The 17,171-nt window shown below is 45.3% G+C and overlaps 1 protein-coding gene across 7 annotated transcripts in view; it reads left to right on the top strand.

Annotated features, from left to right (window-relative positions):
• The window catches only part of FAM219A (family with sequence similarity 219 member A), an 81,935-nt gene extending 71,565 nt beyond the window's left edge, over positions 1 to 10,370 (top strand). For 3 of the 7 annotated variants that reach the window (XM_072358845.1, XM_072358842.1, XM_072358841.1), the window contains exons 3-6: positions 3,173 to 3,275; positions 7,732 to 7,812; positions 8,103 to 8,157; positions 9,212 to 10,370. In XM_072358845.1, coding sequence (XP_072214946.1) covers positions 3,173 to 3,275; positions 7,732 to 7,812; positions 8,103 to 8,157; positions 9,212 to 9,367 — 395 coding nt within the window. In that variant the 3' untranslated portion in view covers positions 9,368 to 10,370. Of the gene's footprint in view, positions 1 to 3,172; positions 3,276 to 7,731; positions 7,813 to 8,102; positions 8,158 to 9,208 lie in introns of all 7 variants that reach the window. The other 4 variants (XM_072358839.1, XM_072358844.1, XM_072358843.1 and 1 more) reach the window with 2 other exon arrangements.
• The last annotated feature ends 6,801 nt before the right edge of the window (positions 10,371 to 17,171 follow it).

The following is a 17,171-nucleotide window of genomic DNA, read 5'->3' as shown; positions in this document are numbered from 1 at the left end:
TGTGAATACTTAAATAGATGCAATGGTAAAAAAAATAAAGACAGCTAAATGAAATGAAAGCTAAAAACCCATTTCAAATGCTTGCAAATGGTAAAAGCATTGTTGGAGCGCTGCTATTACACTGCCTTTTACTGACAACAGTTAGTGATTTACCTGAAATAGCTGGAGAGCAGCCTTGTTTCATTCTGGTTTCCCAATCTCCAAGTCTCTGTCATTCACCTCTGCTGTATCTCTGCTGTATTATCTTTTTGCTGATCATCCAACAGCAAACTCAGCAGTAATGAAATAGCTGGTGTCTGGAAATCACAGCCCTCCATTCCTTCATTTTTTCTCCTATGTCCTGTTTTCTCTGTAATGGGCAGCAGTACCTGTTAACCACCCTTCCTCATTCTTCTAGTGCCTTCAGGTTGCCCAGAATTAGGTGGTTTTGTAGTGTTGGTATCAATTTTCCCTCAAGTCTACTGCCTTCGTGGAAGTTCGGTGTACATATTGGAATAGAGCAGGCAGCACAGGCAGACCTGGACAGAGAGAGCTTTTGCAAGTCTGGTTCCAAAAGCTGCCCAAGGTGGAGGACAAACTAAATCTATTCTAATCTAAGAAACACCAAACTGACAATAGGTGCTGAAAACCCACCATTCTGATGGACCTGATGGTCGATGTTCAGCACTGCCCAGAATTACTTCAGGAGACTGGTACCAAAACAACTTCTTTGGGTGATGGTTCATAATACTGGTAAGGCTTAGTAGCGGATTTCCTTGCCTCAAAGCCTAAAGAGAATCAAATGCATCTCCATCACCTTGCAAGAGCTTGTCCTATCACCCCTGGGCTGGATAGACCTCCCATTCTCCCTTTTGTCTCTTGGTTTTTGGCCATCAGGGCCTCAGGTTTCACAGCATCCAAGAGGGGACTGAAATGTCAATTCATGCTTAGGAATGTCTCTGGGTGTAAATGTGACAGTGGCACATTTTGTCCTGCAGTGCTATTGCTATGGGAGTGTTCACTCCAAGCTACTAAATAGGAAATTTATTATCAGTCAGACCCACACATTGAATTAGCACTCAGTGAGAGCATAGAAGTAGTCATGGGGAGACCTATTGGAGGAAGAAGACACTTAGCTAAGGTCCAGATTCATCAACCGGATGAGTAATCTGAATCGGAAGAGCACATTAGCGCTTGTGAAGAGTAATCAATAGAAATCAGAGAGTGCCAGCACACTTAAGAGGCTCAGTCAGGCCTTAACCATCTTGACAGAGAATGAAATCTTGTTTGTGAGTCAGGTGCTTTTTGTGAGATACACAGCACCTCAAAGTATTGGCAACTTGTCTCAGCACTGCGGATTTGTGGTCAGCACTGGAGCTTCTGATGTGAATGAAGGGAAGTTGTTTTGTATTTAGGGTTGTAAACCTTTGCCTCCATAAAACCGTGCTTTATCCCTCTACGTCTGAATAGCAACATTCACATGGCCTGTGAAATGTCAGCCTTTTTTTTCTGGAGACAATGACAACCAGTGCATTTGCAAGTTCCAGTCATGAGAAATTACTGTGATTTAAGGTTTCGCCTTCGATCCTGTATCAGTCTCTTTGTTGCTCATGCCAGAGAGAGTTATTGGTCTGGTCCTTTTCCTGCCAACTTCAGTGAGCTTTTATTCACCTCTGATGTCAGCAGGAGCAGGGCTGGGTATGGTCTGTGTGGGTACGTATTTACCACTTCCTCATCCGTGCTCATTACCACAGTTTAGAGACATCTCTTCTTGCTTGTCCCTCAAAAAAAAAGGCAGCCTTGTACAGGTCTCCCTGCTCCTTCCCCATGGGTAGAATGGGATTGTGCCACCAAGCATTGCATACCCTAACAGCACACAGCTTTCCCACAACAAGTAGCAGGTGCTCCAAGGGGAATAAAATCTGCAAGAGAAAAAAAGATATCAACACATTTCACACACCACAGGGGAAGCAGAAGCAAGACGAATTCACTATTCAGGTTCCCCAGCCAGTAGTCTGATAAACCCTTATTATTCAGGCATGACACAAAAGTAGTTTCCAGCATTTTCTCACACTCTGGAGAACGTTTTTAGCCAGGTCCTGCCTTGCTGGTCCCACAGTCTTCATTTCCCTACAGGCCTTGCCTGGCACTGCAGGATGAGCCTGGGGCGTTAAGCTCAGTTTTGTGGCTAATTGCTGATTCAACCCAACTGATTTGCCAAAAGAAGCAAAGAAAGACTTCGAATCAGAATATCAATTTACATGACAACCCATCACACACTGGCTTCTATCCTTCCTACCCTGGTAGAAGCAACATATTGACATAGCACAAACTTCCTGCAGAAGGCTTAGCTTTTGCACCTGATCTCTAGTTACGATCCTGTGGTGAGAAGTTACTAAAAAGGGAAATAGCTTCTCCTATGTGAGAAACTAAGTTTAATCCCCTCTTTCAATGAATGCACAAAGAAATCTCCGTGCTCTGTCAGAGATTTAAAGTACATTTCAGCAGCAAACAGAACATGCTCTGAAAATTAAGCAACAATGTGCTGTTTAAAAATGTAACCGAATAACGTTCCACTTTTTTCTTAAAGCTTGCAAGATTCAATGTGAGATAAAAGAGGACACACTGGGGGCAACACAGGCAATCATGAGTAGGAGCAGAGAAAGCAGCAACATTTCTTCTGTGGGATGTTATTCTATTGAGTTGCCTTCCTGGGAAGTAATAACTCTGTTGTCAAGCCAGGCTGGACTAGAATTAAAATGATGGTTCTGGACTGATGGAGGCACTTTTCTGTCCCAGTTGGGTACCTCAGTAGCAGTCTGTAGAGGAGAAAATGTAAAAGGATAAATTCCTTACCCAGCTCACAGTACTGTTTTAGAGTCCATAGCTGCAGAGAGCCAAGATTTGTCCTAGATCTCATCCAGAAGCTCCATGACCATCTTAGTGTGACATTGCCAGCAAGCTGCTGTGCATCAGAGCATACTACCTTTAACCCCTAGTGAGCTTGGAAGCAATGGAACACAGCTCGTCCAACCTTCACAGTATTGCTGTTTGGGAGGTGGAGTGCTCATGTCCTATGCTATTAATTCCGCCATGCTTTTTGCTACTATCAAATCTGGATTTCTGTAGCTGTATGGAGAGCACCCAGGCTGTTACCTTAATTTTGCTTTTCTCCTGTCTATCTCACATGCAGAGAAGCAGAGGGAGCTGGCTCGGAAGGGCTCTCTGAAGAACGGCAACATGGGAAGCCCAGTTAATCAGCAGCCCAAGAAGAACAATGTGATGGCGCGGACAAGGTAAGAACAGGAAAACACAGCTGTGCTCTAAGCTTTAATTCCTAATGACCTTAAGATGGGCAAGGATGGTGTCCATTGTCATTCCCTTGCTGCCAAACAGACTGCAAGAGCAGTGATCGCCCTTCCCAAATGCCCTGTCCTGTGTTGCTTCTTGTCCCATGGGAAAATGCAGGCACAGGTGGGCCCAGGAGCAGTGACAATAGAGCCTGCAGACAGCAGTGAGCCTAGCCTGATAAAAACCAGGAGTTTTGTATGTCCTGGATGCTCTGTGCAACCCTGCATAATAAATAATCCTACCAGCAGGAAAGTGTACATTTCTGCTTCATGTAACAGCAAACTGTTCTAAAGCTTAGTTCTGACTTGTCTGCTTTAATCCTGGTAATTCTTCTTTTTGAAAACGACCCCTTCCTCGTACTGATTAACTTAATGAAGACTTGTGTAGAATCCATCTATGTGTGCTTTGCTGTACAGCTCCTCTACATTTTGAACAGCATGGTCATAGCTGGAGCTGCTTTGGTTCATCTCCGTATGACATTATCAGACAATGTTACAGTCCCCTGTAAACAAAGAAGTTTTTAGATGAATATATTATTTTAGTGTATTTCTGTTTTTTTTTCCATGCAGGCTTCAGTACAATAATATATCACTTATCTGCATTCAGGGGGCAGGAACCACACTGAGTCAACAGAATTGCACATTTTGCATGCTATGGGAAAGGTGGCAATTTTTATTGAAGGATCACACTTAAAATGACAGCAGAATCTACATGTGTTCTGATTTAAGCCAGCAAACAGCTGAACACCACACAGCAACCCGCTCACTCCCCCCTCACAGTGTGATGAGGGAGAGAATTGGAAAAAAATGGGTAGAACTCATAGGCTGGAATAAACACTATTGACTAAGACAGAAAAGAAAGAAAGAAATAACAGGAATTATAATAACATATCTATATATATGTGCATATTTATACAGAACAAGTGATGCAGAGACCAATTGCTCACCACTCACTGATTGATGCCAGACAGTCCCCAGGCAGTGGTAGCTTCCTTGGCCAACTGCCCTCAATTTTATGGTTTTTGTGGGTTTGGTTTTGTTTGTTTGTTTTTTGCATAATGTAATGTGGTATGGAATATCCCTTTGTCCAGTTATGGTCAGCTCTTAGTTCTGTCCCCTTCCAGCTCCTTGTGCCACAGCCCCCCTCACTGGCAGGTCAGTATGAGAAGCAGAAATGTCCTTGGCTCTGTCCAGCAGCATTCAGCAACTACTGAAACATCGGTGTGTAATTAACATTATTTTTCTCCCGCATCCCACACAAAGCATCACACCATACAGTATGAAACGAATCAACTCTGTCTCAGCAGAACCCATACAACATGAAGGCTGCATTTTTAATGATGAATGAGAAGGTGTCATGGATTGCTACATACTAAGTAATACAGGAGCAGCAGGTCAGAGCCTCTCTCTGAGCACATCCAGCAGATAAGTTTCAAATTAGTTCCCAAAAACCACAGCAGAAGTCATAAATCATGCCAGGACCTTGTCAGTGTTTATTTGCAAGCCCCTGTGACACTGGTGAAAGACGCTGCATTGCTCACTGCTCTGAATCTGCCACATAAAGGAGGCGGGTTCTTAGTGGCAGTAAGAATCTCAGCAAGTGCTCTCAGATGGGTTTTCCATGCCTACTGCTCCTCACTGGTTTCCAAATGCTCTCTGGGAAGACTTGGATTCTTTTAGCAGTAGGCTGCATGCTAGCTTCTCAAGAGCAATTGTGGCAGATTTGGCACTCGGCAGATTTAGAAACACTGAAATTAGTGGGGGAAGATAATAAGGTAGAGAACATGGAGCGAGTGCTGATGCCTACCTGTGAAATGAGAGTCTTCTAACTGGAGAGGCTACTGCTTCAGAGCTGCCAGAAAAAGGAGGAGTGATTTGTGTTGGAAAGGGTTAAGCAGTGATACCCACTGACAAAAGCTTTAGTGCAGCCAGCTCAGTTTTCTTCCATCTGTGAAGATCTGAGCACTGTTCAGAGGGTATGCAAACCTCTACACAGCCAAACTAAGCCTGCTAGCAAAAGGCTTGCATTTCTCAGTCACTTTTCATGTCATTTTTAGAAGCGTCCCTTAGGATCTGCAAAACAGGTTTTCAACCTTTAGGTTAATAGCAAATGTAGCCAATCTGCATTGTTCTTACAACTGAGAGGTGTCTGGCTTAGGTTCTTGTTGGCCTGTGGTTCTTCATCCCCCAGCTACTTTAGTTTGCTGGGAACAAAGAGCACATTGACACAGCCCTCCTAAAACCCTCAGAATGGTTTGCTCTGTCCTGCCACAGTCAGGGCAGCCAGGAAGGCAGAAATGCTTCAGGCTGGATCACAAGGCTGCAGTACGATGTAAGACTCCAGTGGGATATACTGCAAGACATCTAGGTTCTTTAAGTCTGAACTGTTGGCTTCCTCCAGTCTCTGCAGGACAAGGAAAACCTAAAGCCATTTCCCCTTTTAATAGTTCTGCTCTTCTCCTGTTTTCCTTTATTTAGATGAAGTGTGCTGCCTCACTTCCTTCTCCTTTTCTGATGCTTTTGTTCTTTGGCATTATCTGTATGAATTTCTGAAATCCAGCCTCACATACCAGGCTGCCTTTCCCATTTGGTCTTCTCCTGAGTTGTGGGGACAACCGGCTGTAGAGGTGAATGGATCTGGATCCACAGCACGCTCAGCCTCCCTAACATCACATAAAATGTGAGCGAAGTTGGTGTGATGCTAGCAGCACCATTACAAGCACTGGCAGAATTCGCAACACCATCTGCACCCCTTCTACACAGATACTGTAGTCTGCTGAGGATAAGCTAAATTTAGATGTTTTTGTAATGTATTTCATGTTAAGGGACAAAAACCAAGACAAAAAGCTTGTCTCCACAGATTAAATTAAGTATAATCGCAGCCCAGCTTTGTTCCAAGGACACTGGAAAGCAAAAGTAAGGTCAACTGGGATGTTAAGAAGAAACTTAAATCAGAGACAGGGACATTATACAGTTTCAGTCTGCTGTAGAAAAGCTGTAGTTCTTGTACTAAGAAAAAAAAACACATTTCTCAAGAAAAAAAAAAAATGTAGTGAGTTATTTAAATCAAGTAAATAACACCACAAAGGGCTGTTCTCTTTGATCCTCTGGTGGTGCTTCGTTCACTCACAGTACAGTAACAACTGTCAGTGACTGTGTATGGAGCAGAAGCTCGAAAACTGAAGAGCAAATATGGAAGTGAGTGCTGCTGAAATCAGTGTAGGCAAACTGCTGCTGCCAGATCACAGCTTCTGTTTCAGCTTCAGATATCTCTGCTTCTTTAATTCCTTCCTATGTGCTTTGCAGGGAGCAGAAAGACTCTTTAAGGGCTGTGGGAAGGGTTATTGAATTTTGCGAGCGGATTCCAGTTTCTGTAGTTTCCTGTTGCAGCCAGTTGGAAATTCTGCATCAGTTTTATAATTAATTTAGTTAGAGATTAGTTTCAATGAATACAGTAAGAAAATGCAGCCAGTCATGAGCATATACATCTGCTTTGTGATAACATTTGAAATATTTTACTATCCCGGATTCTTTCCTATCTGCAGCGCCTTTAGATTGTTAAAATCATAATGGCTTCCTGCATTTATCTGAGCAGAAGAACAGTGCAGCTGGTATAGAGTAATTGAAGCACGAATGAGACATATTATTGTTTTCAGACTTTCCCAAAGTCTTAGTCCCTTGTTAAAAACTAGTCATTCGTTTGGAGAGAATCTGTTTTAACCCACTGAGCAAAGAGATTTTCATCACACTCTTGAGTTCACACCTGCTAAACATAGTATCTTGCTCCATTTGCTCAGTCTGGCTGATCTCATTTTAAATAGGAGCTCAAGTCTTTGTGCATTTTTGTGGATGAAAAAGCTCTGTTGTGAACTGGATACCATTGAATAATGTATTTTCCTTATCTTAGAGGCTCTGAGGTCTATATTCCTTTACACAGACTCCCTCGGGCACTTAAAGGTGCAAAGTCATCACCAGCCATTGTAGCACTTATGATTAACTGAAAGTTATCATAGAATAATGGGGTTTAAGAAGTGCTAGTCCATCTCAGCTCCTGTGCTGTGCCCACGAGCTCATATTTATCACATTACTTACTGAATTTAAGAGTGGGACCTCAGTAGTGCTGTATTATGAGGGCTGGTAGGGACTTACTGCAAGTGCCGTGTACTCATTGCTAGGGGAAAAAAAGATCTGATTAGGCAAGCAGTGCTAGCTGAACTGGTTAATCAGAATGACCCCCAGAGTTTCCCAACAGCTCTGTCTTCCAGAGAAGTGCATGTTCCCAAGGTATGTCCAGTGCAAAGCAATGAAGTGGGGAAATCTTATCTATCATATGACTTTGGTACAACCATGTGTGTTACTGAGCTGTGCTGTGTGGTTAATGGACATCCTTTAATTTTTTCAGGCTCGTCGTTCCCAACAAGGGCTATTCGTCATTAGATCAGAGTCCGGATGAAAAGCCACTGGTAGCCCTGGATACGGACAGGTATGCAAAGTGCTAATAAGAGGATATACACTATGGTGCAAGCAAGTTTTCACAACAGATTTCGTAACTGGTCCGTGTGTGTGTTCGTAAACAAGCAGGAAGAGGCAGGAGTAAAGAGCATTATTTTGGGGAGAGGTCTGAGGTTCACAAATGAAAGTTGCCCTTCAGATTCCCTTGATGTAATTTCTCTGTGCCTAAGGGACAGCTTCACAGCACTAGAGAGGACTAACTGGGGAATACAGGGCTCTCTGACTGTTTCCTTCTTTGCTCTGTCTTGTCCTTCCCTGCAGTGATGATGACTTTGACATGTCCAGATATTCCTCCTCGGGATACTCATCAGCTGAGGTGAGTTACACTCTCTCCTGCCATCCTTGTCATTAGTGCCGATAGTAGAGCAACAAGAAACAGCTTAGAGTGGCCTTTTGAAGCGAAAAATGGCTACACAAGGAATTTACTGGTGGTGTAAACCTTTGAGGGGTCCATGGCAGAAACTGTGCCATGCTTCTTTCTTCTCAGTGACCTAGCTGGCTCCATCCCCGTACTGGCATGGCACAGACACAAATCTGCCCATCAGCTCATCTGACTCATTGTTTGACTGAAGCTTTTCCCAGTTCTGCTGAGTCCACAGTGTTGCCCCATGTAGTACAAAAGCAGCAACTTGCCTGTCATGGCAGCTCAGTGACTGTTTGCTTACCAAGGACACAAATAAAGGACCTGGGAGTGCACTGTTATTTCCAGTCCTTATGGGGGCCGGGGTTGCCTGATGGGTGTTTGCTTGGAGCAAGCAGAAATTCCAGGGTGGATTTACAGATATGAACTCTTGACCTCTCAAAGAGAAATGGCAGGAAGTTTGGGCTTGTTATTCCCTTGTATTGTTTCTAAATATATTCCCAAACTCTCCAGAGAATTAGTTGCTCAGCCTCTGGCTGCTGCTTCTGTAGGATCTGATTTTATACCCAAGGTTCTGAGCGGCCATTCTGCACATGAGCCATTGCAAACTCTTCCCCCTTGTATCCCTTCCTATGGGAGAAACACCACTGAAGCATTGAGAAGTGTCTAAGGGTAGACACTAGATGAAATCATCTGGGCTATTAGGGGGCCCTGTCCTGGAGGGTTGTTCCTTCAGAGCTGGCTAGATTGTGCTTGAATCTTAGATTACGAAGAACCAAGTGGCTTGACCAGCTTTCAGCTTCTTTAATGCCCCAGACTAAGTGGGTGGACTGCCCAGTTGCCAGTTGGATTATTCTTGTTTCCTATTTCATAGATGGAAAATATCATATATATTTAACATATTACGTATGGGAAATATGTCCCAGAATAAGGGACCTGCTTCCCTGTCTAACTTATTAGAAGAAATAAGTTGCAAGTGTTTGACTGTTTGTGTCTTTGTCTGTAGCAGATCAACCAAGACTTGAACATCCAGCTGCTAAAGGATGGGTACCGGTTAGATGAGATCCCAGATGACGAGGACCTTGACCTAATCCCCCCTAAATCGGTCAACCCTACCTGCATGTGTTGCCAAGCCACCTCCTCCACCGCCTGTCACATCCAGTAGTGAGGCCGGCAGGCTGTGATCAGTGCTTTCCACTATAACTGTAAAACTTAACAGCCATTGCTTCCTCCTATGGTAGGACGTGCACCTCTTTGTGTTCATAGAGCCAGGAGAAACCCAAAAATTCATTTTATGATTGATTGATAAGTTATTTTAAACTACAGTAAAACAAAAAAACAAGTTGCTCAAAGTGCCAGGCGATGCCGGACACAACTCACTGGTCTGAAAAGTGAATGCAGAAGGGTCGAGAGGCTGCTCTGGGGTTTTTGTAGGCACCAGAGATGTTTTGTAAGGTGTTAGTTCCAGAACAGAAAGTTGGGCTACAGTTAATCCTACCTGCAAGATCAAGAGTGAATCTGAGGTGTCAAGGGGTTCTACCTGAAGTCAGTTCACAGTTCACTCACTAAGCATGATTCGATCTGTGTCACCAAAATTGTACCACAACAGAGGCACAAATGGCAACAAAGCAGGACATCCTTTCTTATGGCAGCTGTAGCTAGGACTAACACAACACAATTCATTCACTTGCAAAGAGGACAAATAGGTGGCATTTCACTGTGAGTCAGTACTAGCTAGAGCTGTTGTGTCACATATCCAGTGCAATCTACCTTTGGCACCACATTAAGTTATCACCAAACACATCACATTTGATCTACAATGCATCCATGCTCTGAGGGGATTCAGTCTTTGACTGAGAATGCCATACTCATGAATTCAGTTCAGTTGAATATACTGACTTCAGCTTATACTAAACTCCTGTGAGACCCATTTGCTTCCAAAAGTCTCCAACTTTGTTCGACTAAGAAAAAATGAAACCTGCTAAGACAGGAACTGAAGGTCAGTACCAAAAAAGCCAGCAGAAGAAAGCATATTTTTACAGAGCTCGACTATTGATATTCTTTTGACACTGCATCTCTTGGTGCCTGTGGGAGAGATTTGTTAACCTTGTGGTATCAGACATTAAGGGAATTGTGAGCAATAGGGGAATTATGAGCAGATTCAGCTGAAAAAAAAAAAAAAAAGATCCGCAAGAGGAAACCATTATTTGTCTATTTATCACATCTCTGCCAACCTGCGAACCAGGCTTTGTCTGTTAGAGCTGCCCCACATCAGGACCATTTGTGTCAGGAAACCTGGCATTACATTTCATTTCTGGACTGAATTGCCAGCTCACCAACAGATTGTTTTCAATGCAAAATGATTTCTGGAATTAGGAGATATGTCCTTTCCTGCTCAGCTTTACACCGCTGTCTTCAGAAGACGTGGGACACAGATGGTGGGTGAGCTGGCATCATTCTCTGAGATGAAAACTTTTGACACAAGCACAACTGTGTCCTTTTCTGCTCAGCCAGAAAGACTGCCTGCATTACATCAGCACTTGCTTTTAGAGACTGGTAGAGGGAAAAAGTTAGGGCAGTTTTAAGTTTCCTATCAGAATTCCCCAGGCCACAAGAAAGAGCCTGATCTTCGCCCTGAAGTACAGATCTCCTGCCTCAGATTTACACATCATGACCTGATTCTTTAAGAAGTCTCATCTCCCTTAGAGATGAGAAGGCCCCTTAACACCCTGGGTGTTTTTCTGTGCAGTGCAAGGCGTGACATCATGCACAGCAGAAGCATAAAAACAGGCATTCAGGACTCCTGGGCTTTATTCAGTAGCTGGTTTCAAGCAACTGTGAAAGATGTCTTCCCCCTCCCTAAAACAGGACTATTGTCCCTATCTGCCAAGGAACAGAAAGAAACTGAGCAGGCTTGTTTACTGCGCATCTCTGCCTCCTAGTGCAGAAGCGCTGGTTAACTTGCCAGCTCCCCTAGGAAAAGAGCATTCCTCAATTAGAACTCCTCTGAGTTTCTCATCATATAGAAGTGATGAGGGGGAATATTTCAGAAATGTTTCTAAAGAAGCACAAAACTTCCAGTCCCCAGTTCCTTGTTTCTTTTGTGTGCCTGCTTTCCTCTCCAGTGCTCACTTAGGTGTGAGATGAGCAAGTTGTCTGAAGGGATGAGGGGAGCTCTAACAACACTGCACTGGGAGAAGATATCAATGAGTCTAGTTTTCAAATGCGGGATGTAGTCAAAACTTTAAAGAAGCCCCATGTAAATCCTGTAGCATGTGGCCCAATCCCTTTAAAGGTTCACACTTCCAAAGCAGGAATTTGCAGTTCAGCATCAGTACCGTATAACACCTTCATTGAGCTTACCCTCCTGAGTCAGTGTCTGTGCCTTCTAGCCAGGCTGCACACACTCAGCCTTTGCTGCAGCCCTTGCTCAGGAGCACTTCGGTGAGCTTCTAGTCTGTTTCCATGGGTCAGCCCTTGCAAACTGCAGATCCCACAGGTCACCATTGCACCACCTTCATGTTTCGACAGGGATTAAAGGAGACGTGCTGAGATGAGTTTCTCAGGACTATAACACTGTAACCATTGCACCATGGCACCTCAACCAGGTCCCTTTTTTGCCTGTTGCTGCTTTTATCTGCCTGCTACATGCCTTGAGGCATTTTCCAGTTCCTGCAGCCATCCTCCACCCTTTGCACTGTGTGATGGGCACCTGCTTCCAGCATAACTCCTTGAAGTCCCTTGGAGGGAGATAATCACTTGCACATGGGAGGGAGGGAGATTAATTTAAGTGTTAACTAGGCAGTGCTTCCTCCAGATATAGGGAGAAGCACAGGCCCAGGGTTTTTCTCTGCTCACAGAAGGATTTGGTTGCACAAATAGCTGTTTTGGCATGAAACAGGACCATAAAATGGCAATTTTTTGGCTTCTCCTCTCTATGCTTTGTGTTCATATATTTTATTAGGGGATTAAAGTAGAAATGGTGGGGATAAGTAGTTACCTGTGTAGAGTCATTATCAGGAAGGCTGAATGAATTAAGGCAATGCACGTGTGGCTATCATAGAAAACTGATCACTAACCCTTCTGAACTGCAGCCCTTTAATCAGTTGCGACCATGAGGTGTGGTTGTTGGCTTGTTACAGAACATGATGGCCAGCCCAGCTTATGTGCTAACAGTGGGTCGGGTTGGCTCTCCCTGTCTGCTCTTGTGTTCAGACCTTTCTTTCAGCTGTAAGGTTTTCCTCGTGCCCTCACTAAAGGTTATGTTGTGATGGGTTCCCGGGAAGGAATACACGAATGTGGCTGCTGCTCTTTTACACCACACCAGCAGGTTATCTGCTGCCATGGCCTGGAGAAGGTTGAAGCGAAGAGCACAGCCTCTGACTCTGCTGCAGTGCTGTAAAGCTATAAAAGCTGTAGAGATGCTGGATACTCTCCAAACTGTAGTTTGCTTGCAAGAAAGAGAATCATTTCTTTGCACCAGTGTTTGCACCATACCAGATGGCCTTTTCAGGCCCTATTTTCAGTCCAAAATGTACGGAATACCAGAGAGAGGGATGCCGCTGAGTATGAAAGGTTGCATTACTGTTCTAAATTGGCAAGCAATTAAGATAGCTTCTCTATAGTGGTGCCGGCACCTCCAACAAAAATCTTTGGTGCCTCCTAAAGCCAGACTGGCTTTTTGCTAGGATTTGAAGTACTTTTACTTTCCAAATCACTAGAGTTTAAGCAAATCCTTTCCTCATATCAGATATCAGCTGTGCTCTTTCTCATGAGCTATCTTCGGACTGCAAGGTCTCAGTGCTCAACTCTGTTTCTCCAGTGTTCAAACTCCCCGTTTCCAGATGTCTGTTTACCCTCCCAGTGTCAAAGAAGGTCCTTAGATAGCAGGATCTGGTCTGCTTTTCTGGTGGCTGTATAATCTTTAGCTGGAAGAAGACTGATGTCTAGATGACCATCTCAAAGGCTCCTTTGATCTTACCAGACTTATCTTGAAGCCAGCCTTTAGAAGAGGCAGTGGATTAAATCTGATGTCACTGCATGTCAGCCCCCAACGTGTACATTCGGCCCAGTCTGCTCTTCTCCTCTGCCCATCTTGCCTGCAGATGCCTTGCAACTGAAAAAGCAGAGGGCCAAGCCTGGAGCACAGACTTCAAAAGGGACTTCTAGGTGCTGTGCTCACCCATGGACAGGACAGACTCAGCTGCTGTGGTTTGGCTGTCCATCTCCTTTCTCAGGAGGCAGCTGCTCTGCTCAGCTGCGTGCTGGCTGATACACTGGTCTGAAATCCTGAGCAGAAACCTTCTCTCTCCATGCAATTTGTCCTCAGGGTGGCCTGCAAGCTGTACAGCAGTGCACAGGAAGCTTGAAAAGTGCAGCACCCTGCATGTGACTCAACAGCAAATTGAAGATGCTTTTGAAGGAAGGAGAGACCCAGCTGAGCACCAGATGGAATGATAGAAGGAAAACAAGCAATAACTGGAAAGGCTGCCAATTGCTTCTTTGGCCTAGGACAGGTCCCAGTATTCCAGGCTTATCTATCTCAGTACAGTGCTGATACCAGCAAGGAGCAAATCTTGCTTTCAGATGCACGCTCAAAAAACACCATGTCCCTAAGCTGGCACAGCAGCCAAATACTACCGCAGAGAATCTGCTGGACCATCAGAGCACAGAAATGAAATCTTGCTGCTTTTGGCACACGTTAGATGTTTGCTCTAGCCTCAGGCAAGTCACATCCCCTCTCGACATCCATTCCCTTCTGCTGCACTGGGAAGAAATCCGCCTTCCCATGGCACTACCACCTTGCATGGATGTTACGGAGTGTACAGTGGGCAGCATTGTTAGGATAGCTCTGCAAGCAAGATGCAGAAAGCATGCTATAAACACACAGTCTCATATTTCTACAAAGAACAGCAAGACAACTCTAATTTCCCTCAGCTTACCAGCTTCTGGTTGTATTCTTGTGTCACAGAGTGCTGCAGAGTGGAGCTTAATAGAGAGATTAAGCAGTTTTAGGGGCAGATGTTTGGCAATGATGCGTTTCCCAGTTATTTGGTTGCTACCTTTGCACAGCTGGCTACTCAGTGTGCATGCTGACACAGAGAATGTGTAGTATTCAGTGGCCCAACAGCACCATCCCCTGCTAGCAGAGTTAAGGGATTTCAGCGTGCAGGTGGTTTTACAACTCAGACAGTGAGCTCTAATTGAATGGCAGAGATCACGGAAATGCTCTTTCCTGATATTCCCAGGGCAGTTTTGTGCTTTTATTTTTAGCATTTATGTAACAATATGAGATCTATTTGTCTGGTCTCTCCCTTCATTTTCGCATTCTTCCCTTAAGCGCACATGGTGTATGGCCTCTCCTACCTATACCAAAACCGGCTTTGTCACCTGGCTGCTGTTGGGCTCAGCAAGCACAGGCTGCACGTGCCACCCTGAATGTACCCTGGTTCTGGCCTCTGGCATCCTTCAGAGCTGACTCTTCACAGCTCCTGTCTCTCTCTGCTTTTCATGTCTTGAAAGTGCATTTTCATAGTTGGTCTGTGTGTCCTCTAGGAGGCCACAATATCTTTGTCATTTCCTGTCAAGGCTTTCTTGTGCAAGAGGTCACTCCAGGCCTTGAACTGCACTTTATCAAACAAACCTGCCCATTGCAGAGCCATGCAACTCTGAAGCAGAAGGGCCATCAGCTTAGCCCAGAAGGTTCAGTTGTGACCTGGGATTGCATGCAGAAGGTTAATGCCACACTAACAGGTGTAACAGGCTTCTCACAGGGGCTACCATCTGCGATTTCACTACCCATGTAGTGTAGCTGAATGGTGCCTTGCTTCCCAAAAACTGCAGCTATATTCTTTCCCCATGATCCCAAACACTGGTGGCAGTCCCAGGATCACAGCAGTTAGGTGCTGTCTGGCTGAGCACTCCTCTGGCAGCTTGCTGTGAAGGCCACAGCCAGGGCTAGCTGAGGTTATGTGGAGCAGAGCATACAGAATGCCATGGCACAAAGCAGAACACACACACACCAGGACAGTCTGCAGCTTTCCCTGGCACACATAGAGAGCAACTCTTCCCATTGCTACCCAGACCAAATTGCCAGCAGAAACTGGTGGTGGGCCTGAGACTTTCTGTGAAAAGCTGCTTCAGCCAAAGATGCATTTGCTTCTGGAAGGAGCACATCTTGCTGATTGCACCCAGCCTGTGAAACAGCCATTTCCATAGCAACAAATGGTGGGCATCATAGTGAAATTATATCATCCGGGAGTGGAAGGTACCATTGAAGCATCATTAAAATGTTACTTTCAGATGTGTCACTGGGAACGGAGCAGTAAGCACCAGGAAAAGAAGGGCCACCAAAAGGCTGTGCTGAGATAAGCCCTGTTGCTTGCTGAAGTGCTTGCCCTCCCCTAGCTGCCCATTTACCTGCCCCAGGTGAGGTCTCCAATAAGCTGTGATGTGATACAGACCCATGGAGAGGTGGAAAACTTGGGCCAGCTCTCCTTACAGCAGCCCAGAAGGAGATGCAGCAAGTGTGATGGTGGGAGAGCCAGTGAGACAGCTGGGATTTCCCTTTGCCCTCCTGAGCAGCCCACAGGAAGGCTGTGGGGCTGAGGGTCATCCAGGTGATATTGAAACCTTGGTGTTATAACATCACCCTGCTAGGGTCTGGGACTCAAGATCCCTGCATGAGCCTGACAACCATGGGAGGCATGGCTGGGACATCTGTCAGTGGTTCCCTTGTTTGCTATGAAGCATATGCTGGTAGGGGTGCAGTTATGTAGAGAGAATGGCTCTAGCAGAGGACAGAGTCTTTGCAGGGGAGAAAATCCAGTAAGATATTCCCCTTTCTCCCCTTATGCACACTTATAACCATTTAAAATCCTTCCACGGGGTCTACCAAACCTTCAGTTTTATAAAGAAAGGAATGAACCACTACGAAATAGCTTTCTGAAGGGTTCTGAAAGCAGACGCCACTCGCATGTGGAGCTGCTCTGTGTCTAACCTGCAACTTCCAGACCTCCCTGTATCCTGAAGCTGAGTCCCCTCTTGTGTTGTGTGGGGCCGTGGAGGGAGAGCCAGAGCCGACCATCACACCAACAGCTACAGCTTCCCAAACTAAGGAAGGGTTAGACAAGGAAGCGAGGAAAGCAGCAGCAGTGATAGAAGTATAAGTAGTTGTCACAGGTAAACTTTGGTATCTATGTCCAATGGTTAGTTCTAGAATTGCAAGCCTTGTTATATTGCATACGTCCTCCTTTCACTCTCTTCTCAAAGCAGCCATCATCTTTCCCCCGTCCCCACCTTGAACTGGTGTTGGGCAACACAGGCAGTTGCGCCAAAATGATTCTCAGCCCCATCCTGCATTCTCCCTCTCCTACCCAAACCCAAAGCAGTCCGGACAGCTGTTGGCTATCGCAAGTCTTAATTTTTAGTAACTCCGCTTGAGTTTCTTTCTTCGTGTACTATAGCTTCCTCCACAAGCACCCCAGCAGGGCAGTACAAGAGGCTCTGACCATGTCCCAGGAAGCTTCTTTGCCCCCTGGCAGCACCCTGCAGACATGCACCTTACTGGGAACGTATGGGTCAGTGCTGGTGAGAGCTGACCTCATGCGTCACAGCTGATGGGGATCCACCAGGGGAAGCTGGCAGGGAGTGGCTACTGTCCCTTTTCTTTTAAATTTGGAGGGAGAGGGGGATATTTTTGGCATTTAGATTATTGTCCACCTTATAGTGGCCAAGTTCTGGGCTGCATTAATAATTGGGGTCGATGGGCTGTCTGGGCAGGTATGGAGCTTCACACCAACTTCAACAGCAAATGCCGTGGCCGTATCCATGGCTGAGTTTCTCCCATGCTGGCAAAGAGCAGGCTGTGCATCCAGCAGGCTCCGGATGACCCGGCAGGCAGGGAGGCAGCCCTCTTCTGTATTCAGATCAAGTCCATTTCATGTCCTCAGCTTGAAAGAAACTAAACC

Source organism: Excalfactoria chinensis, chromosome Z (assembly GCF_039878825.1).
Source record: "Excalfactoria chinensis isolate bCotChi1 chromosome Z, bCotChi1.hap2, whole genome shotgun sequence".
NCBI classification, from domain to species: domain Eukaryota; kingdom Metazoa; phylum Chordata; class Aves; order Galliformes; family Phasianidae; genus Excalfactoria; species Excalfactoria chinensis.
This window is presented reverse-complemented; position numbering and strand designations above follow the sequence as displayed.